Source organism: Balaenoptera ricei, chromosome 11, assembly GCF_028023285.1.
Source record: "Balaenoptera ricei isolate mBalRic1 chromosome 11, mBalRic1.hap2, whole genome shotgun sequence".
NCBI lineage: Eukaryota > Metazoa > Chordata > Mammalia > Artiodactyla > Balaenopteridae > Balaenoptera > Balaenoptera ricei.
Window position 1 is genome coordinate 27,899,723 of NC_082649.1, and position 15,144 is coordinate 27,914,866.

The window sequence follows — 15,144 nt, forward strand, 5'->3', positions numbered from 1 at the left end:
ATTTAATAACCTATGCTTATTAATATCCTAGCATCAGCAACCTATATCAAATAGAAATAAAAGAGAGGGTATATTAGCTCTGATTTGCTCCACTCACAATGACAATCATTTTTAGCAGAGTGATCAGACTTTACAGAATATCTCTAAATCATGTACGTAAATCACTTGTACCAACATCACACCTCCTCGCTACAGGCAATAGAGAATTCAAATCTAATCTTGTTGTTTTATGTTAGTTTCCTGTTGCTACTGTAACAAATTCCTATAAACTCAGAATCTTCAAACAACACAAATTTACTATTTTATATTCTGGATGTCAGAAGTCCAAATGGGTCTCACTGAGCTAAAATCAAGATTCAGCAGGAAGACTCCAGGGGACAATCCTTTTCCTTGCCTTTGCCTACTTCCAGAGGTTGCCCATATTCTCTAGCTCATGGTCCCTTCCTCTATCTCCAAAGTTAGTCGTGGCTAGTTGAGTCTTCCTCATAATCCATCATTGACGCTGGTCCTCTCTTCCACATCTAAGTACCCTTGTGATGACATTGAGTTCACATGGATAATCCAGGACAATATCCCTACTTTAAAGTCAGCTGACTAGCAATATGAATTTTACCTGCTACCTTAATTCTCTTTTGTCACACAGTGTAACACATTCAAAGGTTACAGGGATTAAGACATTAAGTCTACTATTCTTCCAATCACAGTTCTCTCTTCTTCTCTTGGTCCTAATGACTAACATAATAAACCTTGTTCTGATCCTGCAGGTCTCTTTTTGCAGAAACTGCAGGTATATGTAAAAGTGTTTCCACAAAAGGCTTTATTACAAAACATTATCCCACAAGTTTGCAATAGTCTAAATTTATGTTACTTTTCTTTCCAGGGATGACAATGAAACACTTCTTGTTTCTGGCTGCTGCTGCTGTCTTCCTGCATGTTTTGATTACAAGAGTATGTGAGGATTGTATGTTTTATGATTACTTTTGAGAAGAGGATAAGAGCTAACCCTCTGCTAGAACTCACTTTGTTACAGGCACTGTTGTGAGGACGCTATGCCCGTCACTCACCTAGTTCTCACCATAGCCCTATTAGGCAAGTACTATTCATAATCCCGGATTACAGAGAAAGAAACCAAAACATAAGGAGGTTAAGTCATATGTTCAAGGTCAGATAACTGGGAAGTGACAGAGCCTGAAGGTAAATTCAAGCAGTTTGTCTCCATGGGCCTGTGCCTATGTCATGATAGCCTCTCTGGATAATTCAAAAAAGCTAAAAATGTAGGGCGGGAATTACTTTCTTTATAACCGATCCATGCATTTTCCAAGACAAAATGGGAAAAAGGTATTCTTTTTTAGTTTTTACCCAGAAAAGGTAAGTATTTCATCAATATCCCAATTGAGCTCTCTGACTGATGACAATAACAAGAATTTAACACATCCAAATCAAATATAAAACGAAAGGTGCAACAGCACGGAGAGAAGTGTGTGGATCTGTTAGCAATGGGGTTAATATATGAGGCCTGAAACTCACCGCTTATTAAAAACAAGAGTTTCAACATTCACACAGCAGAAACCAAACATTCAATGGTATCTAATAGGATATAAATTCCTAATATTTTATGATCATCAACTAACATGTACCTCTAAATAACCTCAATGATATAAAGAAAATATTACATCTTTTAATGTACCCAAAATATTTTTACGATGAGCTGAAGTTAATAGTGTTGGTAAAGAACATGAGTGGTTTTTTTATTTTCACATGCTACATAGGAGAAATCAAAAGTCGAAGGTGCTTAATTCAATAAATGAAAGAAAATCCGTACGTATTAGATTACTGGGGTGCTGGTTTGGATCTTTTCACTCACACTTTTTTCCCAAAGAGAAACCAGGTGGAGGTCTTGCCCGATACGCAACAATCCTCCGGCAAGCTGGAGGTGTGGCATTTTGGAGTCATCACCAGGTATAGGCTGTGACCATCACGGTGGGGAACTAAAAAGCCTTGGAGGAGAGGTTTAAGAGAGGAAGAGTTCAAGTTCTGAGATAGCAGATGGTTGAGTCATCCATGTGGATGCTGAAGTCCCTCCATATGACTGCAGAATTTGGGGTGGACAAGATGAATTGTTTTAGGAGACCCAGTTTCTATAAATGAGAGAAATTGACAGGAAAATCATTGTAGGAGAGTAAATGTTCAGGAATGATGTAGGTAGAGCTAATTGCCATGAGTTTCACTGGAGCAGGGTTTTCTTAGAGGAGCAAGGAGAATTATAATCTGGAACTTGTAAGGGAATTCTCATGGGTTCCCAACCTTCCCTCAGATCTAGCCCAGGCTACCTGCAGTATGACAGGAAAATAACACCTCGTGAGTGTGCTTTTGAGGAAATGACGTCCACAGGGGACAGTCTCTAGAGGAGTCTACTGATTTTATAGTTTTCTCCCGATATCCTTAAACTGTTGATACAAAATAAATGACAATAACTACTTCTATATTTGAGCAAGGTATGGCTGAATCCCATCCGTTCAGAAACTGTATTGATAGTCTTGCGGTAGCTGAGGAATAGATAGATAACCACTCAAATTATACTACATAAGCTTTGTCACTTTAAAAAAGTAGTATGAAACGCATGTGATATATCACACACACACACACACACACACACACAAAAGAAGATGATCTTTATAAAAATTAATGCTAACCCAAAATATTAAGGCCATGCATTGTTCTTAGTGAGTTACAGGATAAAAGGTAAACAAATGAAAAGAACGGTCACAAATTCTAGACTGTAGTTGATTTGAATTCTATTTTTTTTTTAACAAATAATAAAATAAACAAAACTTTTATTGTCAATTCCATATTACAAAATTTTTTTGAATTCTATTTTGTATGTATACATACTGATACAAATATCAATGTTTTCTCATATGAATAAGACAGAGATGCAGAACCTGGGTTGAAGATATTAGAGGTTTTGTACTCAATAATGAATCTTTTAGATTCTCCCAGACACATACCTTTAAATAATATTCAAGTGCAAGTGTTTATTTGGGAAGCAGAGAGAAGGCTTGTAGGAGGTGGGGTGAAGAATGAGCCAAGGAAGGGAAGTCGGTCAGTAAAAGGTGTAATATTATCAAAACATCTTCCACTGTGGTTCACATTGCCCAATAAAATGCTTCAACATGGTCCAAAATACCAATCATAAATCTGAAGAAAACCAGTCACAACCAGAACAGTCACTGTTCTATAGACTTGTATAATGTCAGGCTGACGTTCAGAAGTCCTCAAAACCAGCACCGGAGAAATGGAGACTAATATACTGAGATGTTGTAGATTAAAAAATGCTGTTGATCACTATTCATTCAACATCAATTATAAATTCATGTCACAAAGTCTACAAGTAATATACTATGCATTACAAATTCCACTTAAAAGAAGTAAGACTAATTAATAATTTTCTGGTAACAGGCAAAACCACCTAAAGTTCCATATGATACACTCCTTACAGAACTGGCAACTGTCCAAGAAGATATAGTGGCTGTACATAACACCCTCAGGAGGGGAGTATTTCCACCAGCCAGCAACATGCTAAAAATGGTAAGATTAATTAAACAGCAACCACAACAATGCCAATAATAGTAACGGTGTTTACTGAGATTTTATTAAGTTCTATTTGCTTTCCATATACTAAAAGTTTGGTCTTCACAAACAAACCTATCATGCAGCAGCAGAAGAAACAGAGGCACAGAGAAGGTAAGTAGTTTTCCCCAACTCATAGAGTTAGTAAATGACAGAGCCACAATTCCAACGCAGAAAGTCTAATTTCACTCTTAACGGACCCTAAGACAGTGCTTCTCAAACTTGAGCGTGCTTAAGAATCAGCTGAAGCACTTGGTAAAGCACAGGTCCCTGGACCCCACTCTCTGAGGTCTGATTAAGGAGGTCTGGGATGGGGACCACTCCAAGCTCCTAGATGATGCTGCCGGTCAGTATCGTCCATGTAGCAGACCTTGTTTCATAAATTACAGAGGCATTTCACAGCTGTCTTCATTGAGCAGCAGCCCAGAGGCTAAGACACTCTCTGAGAATCAAGATGCCCAGGTTCGGGCTTCCCTGGTGGCGCAGTGGTTGAGAATCTGCCTGCCAATGCAGGGGACACGGGTTCGAGCCCTGGTCTGGGAAGATCCCACATGCCACGGAGCAGCTGGGCCCGTGAGCCACAATTACTGAGCCTGCGCATCTGGAGCCTGTGCTCCGCAACAAGAGAGGCCGCGATAGCGAGAGGCCCGCGCACGGCGATGAAGAGTGGCCCCCGCTTGCCGCAACTAGAGAAAGCCCTCGCACAGAACGAAGACCCAACACAGCCATAAATAAATAAATAAATACTTTAAAATAATAATAATACTTCTTAAAAAAATAAAAAATTAAAATAAATTTAAAAAATTAAAATACATAATAATAAAAAAATAATAATTAAAAAAAAAAAAAAGATGTCCAGGTTCTAAGCCAGGTGGTGCAGCCAGATGAACAAATATTGGCAAATCTATTTCCCAGTTTCCTTGCATCCCATAAGAGAAAAGAGAAATTGCCTTTCCACTATAAACCTGCTGCGTGAGCAGACTAGGTGCTGCCAAACAAAACAGATTTAGGGACTGCTCGGGTGTATTAGGTGATTAGCCTCACCTATACTATATACCGGAAGTATCACTCAGGTTTTTGGTATCGTAAGCCTGGCTCTTTAGCCCTGGACTGGCTTAGAGGAACAAGGGTCAGAAATAATGCAGGCTATGGGAAGTGATTCTAAGAGACAGCTTCCTCATGCAAATGACAAAAAGGAAGGAAGCTAGTGACGAGAAAAATGATTTTGAAATTTATCTCTTGGTCATCTTAGAATCCAAAACAATAAAAGCCAATAGTAGCATAGGCATTCTTGCATTGTGAGTGTTGTAGCTAACATGCATATTGTGCTTACTATTGATTGGCAGGCAGTCTTCTAGAACGGTATTGCATTATTTCATTTAATTCTCTCAGTCATCTTATGATGTAGATGATACTATCATCTCTGTTTCACAGATAGTGAATCTGAACCTCAGAGAAATTCGGTAGCTCATCCAAAGTCCTAAGTACTGGATCAGTACAGATTCAAACACAAATGGCCAGCTCCAGGCACCTGCTCTTAACTCTTTACCTTCCTTAGGACAAACAGGGTTCAAAATCCTTGGTTTCCAGATGAGCAAATAAGTGTAGCTGGGATGTAGTAAAGAAGTTATGGAGTGAACAGAAAATATAGTCTCTGATTTCAGAGACTTTATTATTGTGGATTCAAGGTGAATACAGAGGAAACATTAGAACATATTGTTTGAATATATAGAATGCATATATTCAAGTGCTAAGGTCCAAAGGTATGAGAGATCAACAAGATGATAAAGTAAGTGCACCAGTAAAACTGAGTAACATTTTAAAGGGAATATGGGAGTTGAGTTTTTCCATAAATAATGCATAGGGCACAGATAGAAAGGAACTGATAGAATTACAGTAGAGCTGAAGAGCCAATCACAACTGCCAGGCAGATATTTTCCAAAAATGAAAAAAGTTTCTGCACATAGGATAAGAATTTTATTTGAATAGAACCATTTATTAAAGCCAGAATTCATAACTTTGCTGCAATAACCATGAATACTTACTTTTGATTTTAATCATGGATCTATCACAAAAAAATTAGTATCTTACCAACATTAATCAGAGGAAATATCCTAAAGAGCTTCCTCAAAGAGGTCTGAACTACAGACTGTTTGTAATTAATGTTGCAGGTAGTTTACACAATAAGATAACAGACTCTGAGATGGAGATTGGCATGCATGATGCTTATTGGGGAATAATCTCCAGATTTACACCGACCATGGATATAGATAGAGAAGCAACATAGGACATACAAAGAAGTTTGGTTGTGATGTAGGCATAACAGGGTCCTCAGCTAATCCTATGCGAAGCTGTACAACTAGGACAACTCAGTACAACCTTGTCCTGAGTTGGAGGGAGGTTACATGGCACTTATAGTTACTACAGCTACTTGCTGTTAGATATGGGCTGCCACAGGGAAGTGAGTATTCTCGTCAATGAGGATAATTTTTAGAGAAGACAGTAGGGCAGGACTCTCAGCTTAAAAGGAAATAAGTGCTTCAGTTCAGAAAGTGATCTGGGTATGGGTAGTGCATCATGCATGCAAAACTAGCAATCAGCAGTAAATTAACCAGATAAGTTCCAGTCCTACTTATCTGGTAACCTGGTCATAATAGGCAAGAGTTTATACTCGTGAGTCCAATGATGGTATCCCCACTGCCAGGAGATGCTATGCCCTAATGGGATGTGTTATGTCATCTCTACTTTTTCAATTAGATGTATCCATCACTGAAATACATCTTTTCTTGCATGAAACAGTCAAACCCTAAAAAACCACATTTTTACTTTGACACTAGGCTAATGAGTTACTTAATTAACCTCACAGTTTAACCAATTCATCAACCTGAGGGGTAATTCTGTAAAACTCACACAGATGGCAGCCTATGCATATAAGAGAGAAACTTCTTCGGTGTCAGGAAAAATATTGAAAACCTAAGTTAGGGCATCATCCAAAAATTATTCTCAAGCGTAGCTGAATGATTTACGTGAAAGCCTGTAGTAAATAAGAAAGGCCACAACTTTTGTTGGTAATAATGTGTTGCATGCAGGTATTGGGACAGTCTTTTAAGTGGATGTGCATAATATGAGAATGAAAGAATGCCTGGGAGAACATCCGTCACATAGTCCCATAACTAGTGTGGACATAGTCCCGTGTCCTTTGATTTGTGTGACTCATTCAAATCACAAAAATGTGTTATCCTTTTCTACACAAAAGACCTCATATTTGTAGATACAAACTTTGTCTCTTTTTAGTAGATTTTCTGCTTTTCATCTACTTTGGAGAAAAACCCAACAAAATGCTTCAGCTTAGCACAATTGACACACATCACGAGTTAGGAGCACACACTCCAGAGCCAGACGAACCTGGATTCCAATTCTCTTTTTGCCATTATTGGTTGTATTATCCTGAAAAATTATGCAACATCTCCGCACCTCAGTTTCCTGATTTGCAGATGGGGATAACAACAGTACGTCCCTTGTAGAATTGCTATGAGTAAAGATGAGAGAATATACATATAGAATTGGTAAGAGGTCCTGGCATGAAGTATTAGCTATGATTTGCTATTATTATTATTCATAATTTAGATGGAGATGTGTAATACCATACATGTTTCTAATCACAGAAATATTTATTTATTGAGCATGTAGCATAAGATTTATCATGTCACAGTTGTATTGCATAAATTATCACATTAAAACTTTTGAACAAGCTATTGGGTATGAATTGTGGGAAAACTGTACAACCTTGTCTGTACAATCTCAACTGTACAACCTTGAGATTCAAAGAGATTAAATAATGTGTCAGAGATAAAACTACTAATAAATGATGGGATGGATTTCTAACCCTGGTCTGTTTTACTGGAAGCATTTACTCAAATTCTTTAATATTTCTGAAAGAGAAGCTACAACTGAATGTTACTGCCAAATTGTGATTTTGTAAATTCAAGGGCTAAAACAATGGATTGAAAGATTTGTCTTCCTCTTCCAACCAAAATATTTAAGAGAGTTGCTGTGATTTAAATTGTTAGCTAATACAATTGAGGATATTGCTAGCCTTGGATTTTTAGAAACAATAAACTAGAATCTTATCAAAGAAATGTTAATAAGGCCTTGTGCTTGTATTTCACCTGTAGAACTGGAGTGAAGAAGCTGCAAGAAATGCCAGAATGTTGTCAAAAGATTGTGAATTGGTAGAGAGCAATGCACTTAAGAGGCGAATTACAAGTAGGTATATGACACACCTTTCTGCTCAAAAGTTCTCAGGAATTGTTAAGTAACCTGGTATGGGTAAGTTAAGTCATCTAGCCTATATTTACATTTGCCCCATAAATGGTAGGAATTGTGGCCCACTGCACTGTTTCATTATTATTAATTTTTGAATCTGGAAATTCAAATTTTCAAATTCCTGATTCTGGTCACCAAAAGAAAAGAATCAAAGCTCTCACTATCACAGAAGAGTTCAGTAATGTGAAGATGACTAGCTGGAAAGCTGTATAGCTAGAAGGTTTCCACTCTGTATATTTATTTCAACTTCTTACAATATTACCATGGGGCTATCTTTAGCTTTGGAACACTAATACAGTTGAGAGGTGAGTTATATCCAACTCTACTGAGCTGCCCATGAGAACAATATTAGGCGCTCAAAAATGAGTCCATCTCATGCCATGTATATTAGGTGGATCCCTGCTGGTTTCCAGAAAAGCCATCAGTACCTCCTACACAAGTAGACATTAATAACATTTACAGGATACTTGTTTATTATAAATATTTTTAAATATTAATGAAACTTCCATAATTACAGATCACTAGGCATCTTTGCCCAATGTTGTTAAGCAGTGAATTAGCAATGTGAGTCCCCCTGCTATATTTACAGATTATTGGGCATCTTTACCCAATGTTGTCGAGCTGTGAATTAGCAATGTGAGTCTTCCCTGCTCCAGAGAAGGGCAGTTTACTCCCAAATATCATATTTGATCAAGGCCCACATCACAAGAGGATGGATGGTTAAATGAGCACATATTTATTTCAAGGTCTATGCATGATGAATACCTCTGTGTGGCTGCTTTCAAGCCATGGGCCTGGTTACAATGCATAGGTTATTCTGATTGGTTTCACCCTTCTCCATCAGCTTGGACATGGCAGAGACTGAGATGTTGGTTGATCTGATTCCCAAGCTTGCAGATCATCTCCTACTGTCAAATTCTCAGCAAACTTGAGCACCACAAGTTTATTCATCAGTGAGAAAGAAAATTGTTAGCAGAGATAGAGCTGAGTTTGCTTCCTCTTATCAAACATTGCTTGGATGCCCAGTGAAACATTTGTAGAATAAAAGTACGAAAAGTATCCTTATAAAGTATTTCCAAATTTTGTAGAGTATGACCTAGATCTTTTTCCTCCTTTCAGATACTTTTTGTGGAGAAAATATGCATCGGACGTCTTATCCTATCTCATGGTCAAACGTAATCAGAATCTGGTACAGTGAGTCTAAATATTTCAAGTATGGGGAATGGACCCCGACAGATGATGACGTGATGATCGAGCATTACACACAGGTAAACTGTGTGCTGGCAAATATACCCATTGGTTAAGTGACCATAAGCATGCGTGGAAAATAGGCGAATGAGAACCATGGGAAATCATTCTATCCATTTTATGCAAACTTACACCCTTTAAAGATTTTTGTTTACTTTTAGTGGGAAATAATATTCGGAAACCAGTATCTGGGATCTGGGTATGTGCAAGGACAGAGAAAAACTAGGGAAGGGGTTGGAAAAGGAGGCTGAAACCTGATAAATGCAAGAGTGGAAGGAGATGAACACAGAAGGGAAGTGGGACTATGTCACTGCAGCCTTATTAGCTATCATCAATTTTACATTGTATTTTAAATGCAGTAGAAGTCATTAAACAGGTAAGTGATTTAACCTGATTCATGTTTTTAAAATACCATTGGGCTTCAGTGTAGATAATAAAATAATTCTACAAAAATGACTTTGAATATCTAAATCAGGTAAGTTATTTTCCAGTAAAAAATAAATTAACAAAACTCATCCAGAATGGATAGATTTAAACATTGAACATGTAAGAAATACAAAAATGGAAAAACAGCTGTTGTCCCCAAAGCAGAAGACTCAGATGTGACTGCAAAATCTATAATAAAATTTACTTAAAATAAAGCCTACTTAAGATTAATGTTAAAAGCTGACAAAGATAGTACATTTAAAACTCATAGACTTAAATCACTTATGTATAGCAATGCAGACATTTCTAAGTAAAAGATTAGCAAATAGCATTCTTCTTTTAAGATTGATATCCTTGGACAAAAGCAGTATGTGCCAGGAATCCAAGAATGTTATAGCATTAGACCATTTATTTATATAACTTACGTTATCAGGCAGAGGATAAAAACCAAAATAATTACCCAGAGAACTAAAAATATGACAAATGTGTGATGTCAATTCCTACTTTCCATTTCTTTTAGATAAAAGTAGACTAGCCCCACTATTTCCATCAAAAGAGCATGAGCTCTATTACTTTGGAATAGTAATTTAATATTTCCTCTTCCAAATACTTATAAGGTTTATTATTTAATCCCCACCATATACCTATGATGTAAAAGATAATATTATTATATTCCATTTTAGGAATAGGAAAATGAAATTTCAAGACATAAAGCAAACTGGTAAATACCATCCCACCAGAAAATGGTAGAGACAGACTTTGAACCTGACTCAATTTTTTCTCGAAGGTCAACTCATTACTCTCCACCATGCCAGTTTTTTGATGATTAAGTAAAGTTCCTTCCATGCTTTGATTTTTATATAATCACCAAGCAGCCTTCATCAGGTTATCATATATCCCATATAGATTTGATAAGAAGAAGAGAATGAGTCAGGGTCAGCGATGGCAACTGAGTATGCATATGTATGTGTGTTATCTAGACACATGGGAATCTTCCTGTTTCTAGGACTTCCTAATAAGCCATGCTCAAAGCATCCTAAAAACATGTGTGTTTATTTTCAATCAAGGATAACAATATTCAGAGAGTAATCATTTAGCAAAATACCAAATTGTTAATAAAATAACCTTATCTTTACAGGTTGTTTGGGCCACTTCTTACCTTATTGGCTGTGGCATATCATCATGTCGTAAAGGAATTCAGTATCTCTACGTTTGTCACTATTGTCACGAGTATGTATTTTACAGCTTAGTTTCACATAGCTTTTAGAAATGTATTTCCCTTACTAGTTTCCCTAATTTAGTTTCTTAACCATTATAAAATAAAACTCAAATAAATATTTCTTTTCAGTTAAGAACTTTAGGGATACAATGTCTTTTAGCCAACACCTAAAACACTACACCCCCACACACATATTTTTATTTATATTTTTCTAAATAAGTCTATATCTCAATATAATGTTCAAATTAGGCACTATTACCAGTCATCTCGCTATGTGTTATTCCTTCTTCAAGTAGCATTAGTTAAGAGAAACAAATTTCATCTAGCTTAAGCAAAAAAAAAAAAGGATATTTATTTTAACAGTGCAAGAGTATTTTTAGAATGCAAGGGCAGAAATGCAGTAGAGTGTCAAGAATGAACAAATGAAAAAGCCAAGTGTTTCTGTATTTAGCATTTTAGTCTTGGCATATCTATTTCCTTTAGACATTAAATTTACATGTTACCAAAGGTGTGAGCAACAATTCCAAGAAGAGATCATCCGATTGCTCTGGTTAGGGACAGCTGTACTCTTTTGTCTTGTCACCTCTGGTTAGGAAGCAAGGTCAACTTCAGAAAAGGGTAATTGCAAGAACCCACAGGGACCCACTTGTGTGGCTTGAGCGGTGATTATCAGAAAGCAGGGATTGTTCTGAGCTGGATATAAACCTCCATTAGTTTGCTACAAATGCCAGTTTAAATGTTATTCTGCTAAGGAAAGTTGTTAGTCTGCACATGTCTCCTTCAGCTACCTGTGTTTTACTTGTTCAATACACAAGTCTTTCCTCCATAAGATGAGCTCCAAGTATGGTATTTATTGAACTCCCATCTCCCATGTGTGTAGCACAATAAAAGATACGCAATATGAATCAATGAAACTGATTTCTCTCATAGTAAGTTACCATATTTACACTTTAAATGAGGTCTCCACTATCCCTGTAGATTCAGTAGATGTAGCATATTCATACAATAGCTCTATGTGAGCTCTTTACTGGTTTTATCATGTCTTGATTTCAGTACTTAATATTTGTTGTGATTTTATCTGTGTGATTAGTACTCAAGACAATAAGGTCTCCTTGCATATACAATGCATCAATTGTACTAAATCCTTGTGGGAGCTCATGGTCTGCAGCAAACTTCTGACAACACAAAAAAGAAAAGTAGAATACATGGGGCTGAAATACGAGAATTCTCTCAGCCAAAGATGAGGCCAAGAGTCTGACAAAACCCCTTGCTGAATTAAATAATGTTTCTTTTATAAATTTAAATTTTAACAATTCATTCAAGGAGAAATATATCAGATAGAATGTTGTTTCAACTAGAATATTTACTTTATTTTTTATGTAATATTAAGTGAAAATCAGGAGTTTGGGGTTTTTTGAGCACGCACAAGCCACTCGTTCTCCTTGCTTGGCCCTGCAATAAACCTTCCTCTACTCCAAAAGAAAAAAAAATTTAAGTGAAAATCAGCCATAATCCCCATTGTTTTCTTGGATATCTAAGGGACGACCGTCTTCTCTGAAATTTTAAATTGGCTCAAAACAGGAAATTCTCATCTATTCTCTCTCCCCAAACTCCAACTCTTTGGCTTTTTCCATGTTGTTGTACTTTCATGTTTTATAATAGTGCATGTGTTTCTACAAATGGCACTGACATGTATCAAAATTCTCATGACATAGGGCAAGACGAAGTTAGAACATCTCCAATTTGACTCACTTAAAACTTTTCTTACATTATTAAGAACGATGCCCTTTTACATAAATGTTTATCCAGTCTTTATGGGTATAAATAAGGCTCAGAGTCCTATCATAAATGTTTCTAAAGCCCCCTGCTTGTTAGAACTTAACTGTCCAAAGAGATGCAAATTGTCTAAATATTCTTAGCACCTCAGAGTTGCCTCCGGTATATTCAAAAAGATAAATTATTCTCATTCTAAGGCTAGAAATCTTACATTTCTTAGAGATTACATACCAGTGGTTACCAGTGGTTTTCAAAAATTGTTTCATTGTTTTAAATTATTTTAATTGATTTTCAATAGTGAGTGAAATTTTATATGCATTTTTCAAACATCAATTTTATTAGGCCCTTTTTTCTTTATTCTTTTTTAAGGGGCAATGATCCTGACAAAAAGAACGTACCTTATAATAAGGGAACTCCATGCGGAGACTGTCCAAATAACTGTGAAGATAAACTTTGTAGTAAGTTTTACATCTCAGTGTGCTTACTCTTGACTGTTGATCTGGGAGCCATGTGTCCTTAAAATCAAGCATGTAACAATATTGTACTTTTCTATTACTTTTTCCTCAATCATCCCAAAGGAAAAATCAACATTATCTGATTTCCCTTCCCCCACCCCCAGAGTGACCCAGAAGACCACTGATTAAATCTATTGGATTGGAAATTAGAATGTCCAAGTCTAAGCTCAAGTTTCCACCCTAAAGCTTAAAGTTCCCACCCTAATATGGGCACCTCAGATAACATGTTAATATAAGTATAAATTTTTCTCTGCTCTATAAAAAGTTTCTTGGCTCTCTTATTGCAGCCCTGAAGTTAGACATCTTGCTTTCAGGTTACCAGTGTTCTCAGATTACTTGCCGGTCATAACCTCCCTAACCTGCCTGACCACTTATCAGCGCCGGTAATTTCTTACTGAGTGATCCTTATTCTTTGAAGTTTCCACTGACACATTGGAGGATATTAACTGATGATCACACTGTCCGTGTATCGCACTTCCTTTTATTTCCTAAGTAAATCTTACCTAAAATGCAGTATTAACCAAATGAGTTCCAATTACATGTTCATTTCCTTAGATAGCTAAAGTTTCTTTTTATAGAGCTTCCTGCAGGCATAATTCCTTACTCCACAGGGATATGTTTACATCATAATTTTCAATAAGTTTGTGGAGAAATAACAAACCTCCCCCGCCCCAAAAAAATATCCTTTACCTTCAGATTTGTAAGACCAAAAAACTTATTTTCCTTCACCTGACCAGGTCATTCTGTTTGCTTTTAAAGCAAGGAAAATGTAATCTCTTTCCCTTTACCAATTTCTCTCACTCTTGCTCTCTCTCTTTCTGTCTCCCTCCTCCTTCTTTCCCTCCTCCTATCACTTTCAGTAATTCATTTCTGAAAATAAATGTACTTGGAGAAAGATCAAATATCTACTAATTATCTTTGCTACAGGGAATGGGGTAGGTTTTTTTTATCCAAGAGACAAAAGCAATGTCTACAATGGAATTGAAAGATGCAATAGAAGTAAAATGAGAGTAGAAAAGAAAAAAAGTATTACTTAATAATATTGACTATATAACACAGAATATACATCTCTCTTAAGCCCTTTACTCACCAAAGAGGCATGAGAAGATGAGAGATAAGCTTTTGAGTCAATATTGGGTAACCCTGCTTCTTCCTTTCAGCGAACCCTTGCGTCTACTACGATGAATACAGTAATTGTAAGACACAGACACGAGGAGGTCCTGCCTGCAGCCACCTGTCAGTTCAACGACTCTGCAAAGCTAGTTGCCTGTGTCCCACTGAGATAAAATAGCCTTTGTTATTTGCAGCTGTAATGTGCTGTTGAATCATAACTTTGACCTTACTTTGCTTCAGCAGTTTCCCCTGCATTTCATGTGGTTTTAATTACACCTGAGATCTTAATTTTCACTAATCAAATATGGGCATCAGTACGTTTACGACAGTGCCCCTCACTCCTGTTCTGATACATCGTGAAGTAACATTGTTTTAAACTTTCTTAAAGCTGGGGTGAATATGATTGATGAAATATGATTGAACTATGAAATATGGAATGAAATATGATTTAAATATAAGGCAGTTCAACACCTGCCTCATATTTAAATCATGTGATGTCTCGTTCTCAGGCTGGCATGATTCAGTGGATTGGATAACTGATTCAGCAACCTGTACTAAAGGAGGGTCTTTCCCTGTTTGACTCCTTCCCCTGCTTTCCCAGGTCTCCAACCTCGCTGATGTTTGTCTTTCCTGTACAATTTACATGCACGAATAATTCTTCACTTCTTAACTTTACTTCTACCTTAAATCAATCATTAAAACAATCCACAAAGCAAACAAAGAGTCCAGTCTCATTACTTGAAAGGTAAACATTGGTTAATTGGAAATGATTTAAATGTCTCATTGTTTCATTCCCATGTCTATACACATTTGTAAAGCAGGGTAAGAAAACCGTGTGAGTGCTTAATTTAACAAAAGATGTATTCATCATTGATTACATGCAAGGGGTAA

At 36.7% G+C, this 15,144-nt stretch overlaps 2 protein-coding genes across 4 annotated transcripts in view; one reads left to right on the forward strand and one right to left on the reverse strand.

The window, feature by feature from the left end:
* CENPQ (centromere protein Q) overlaps nucleotides 1-15,144 on the reverse strand; it is a 313,629-nt gene that overhangs the window by 155,117 nt on the left and 143,368 nt on the right. The gene's annotated exons all lie outside the window — the stretch shown is intronic.
* Nucleotides 883-14,431, forward strand: CRISP1 (cysteine rich secretory protein 1). Its single transcript, XM_059937432.1, has 7 exons — nucleotides 883-948; nucleotides 3,460-3,588; nucleotides 7,806-7,896; nucleotides 9,076-9,224; nucleotides 10,769-10,860; nucleotides 12,995-13,083; nucleotides 14,301-14,431. The coding sequence occupies exons 1-7, from the start codon at nucleotides 883-885 to the stop codon at nucleotides 14,429-14,431; spliced, it is 747 nt and encodes a 248-aa protein (XP_059793415.1).

What these genes read in the sequence shown, in the direction of transcription:
- CRISP1 (XM_059937432.1), top strand. Translation starts at nt 883, where the DNA reads ATGACAATGAAACACTTCTTGTTTCTGGCTGCTGCTGCTGTCTTCCTG. An exon ending in TGCATGTTTTGATTACAAGA is followed by an intron (nt 949 to 3,459) that starts GTATGTGAGGAT and finishes TTCTGGTAACAG; the next exon opens with GCAAAACCACCTAAAGTTCC. An exon ending in ACTTAAGAGGCGAATTACAA is followed by an intron (nt 7,897 to 9,075) that starts GTAGGTATATGA and finishes TCCTCCTTTCAG; the next exon opens with ATACTTTTTGTGGAGAAAAT.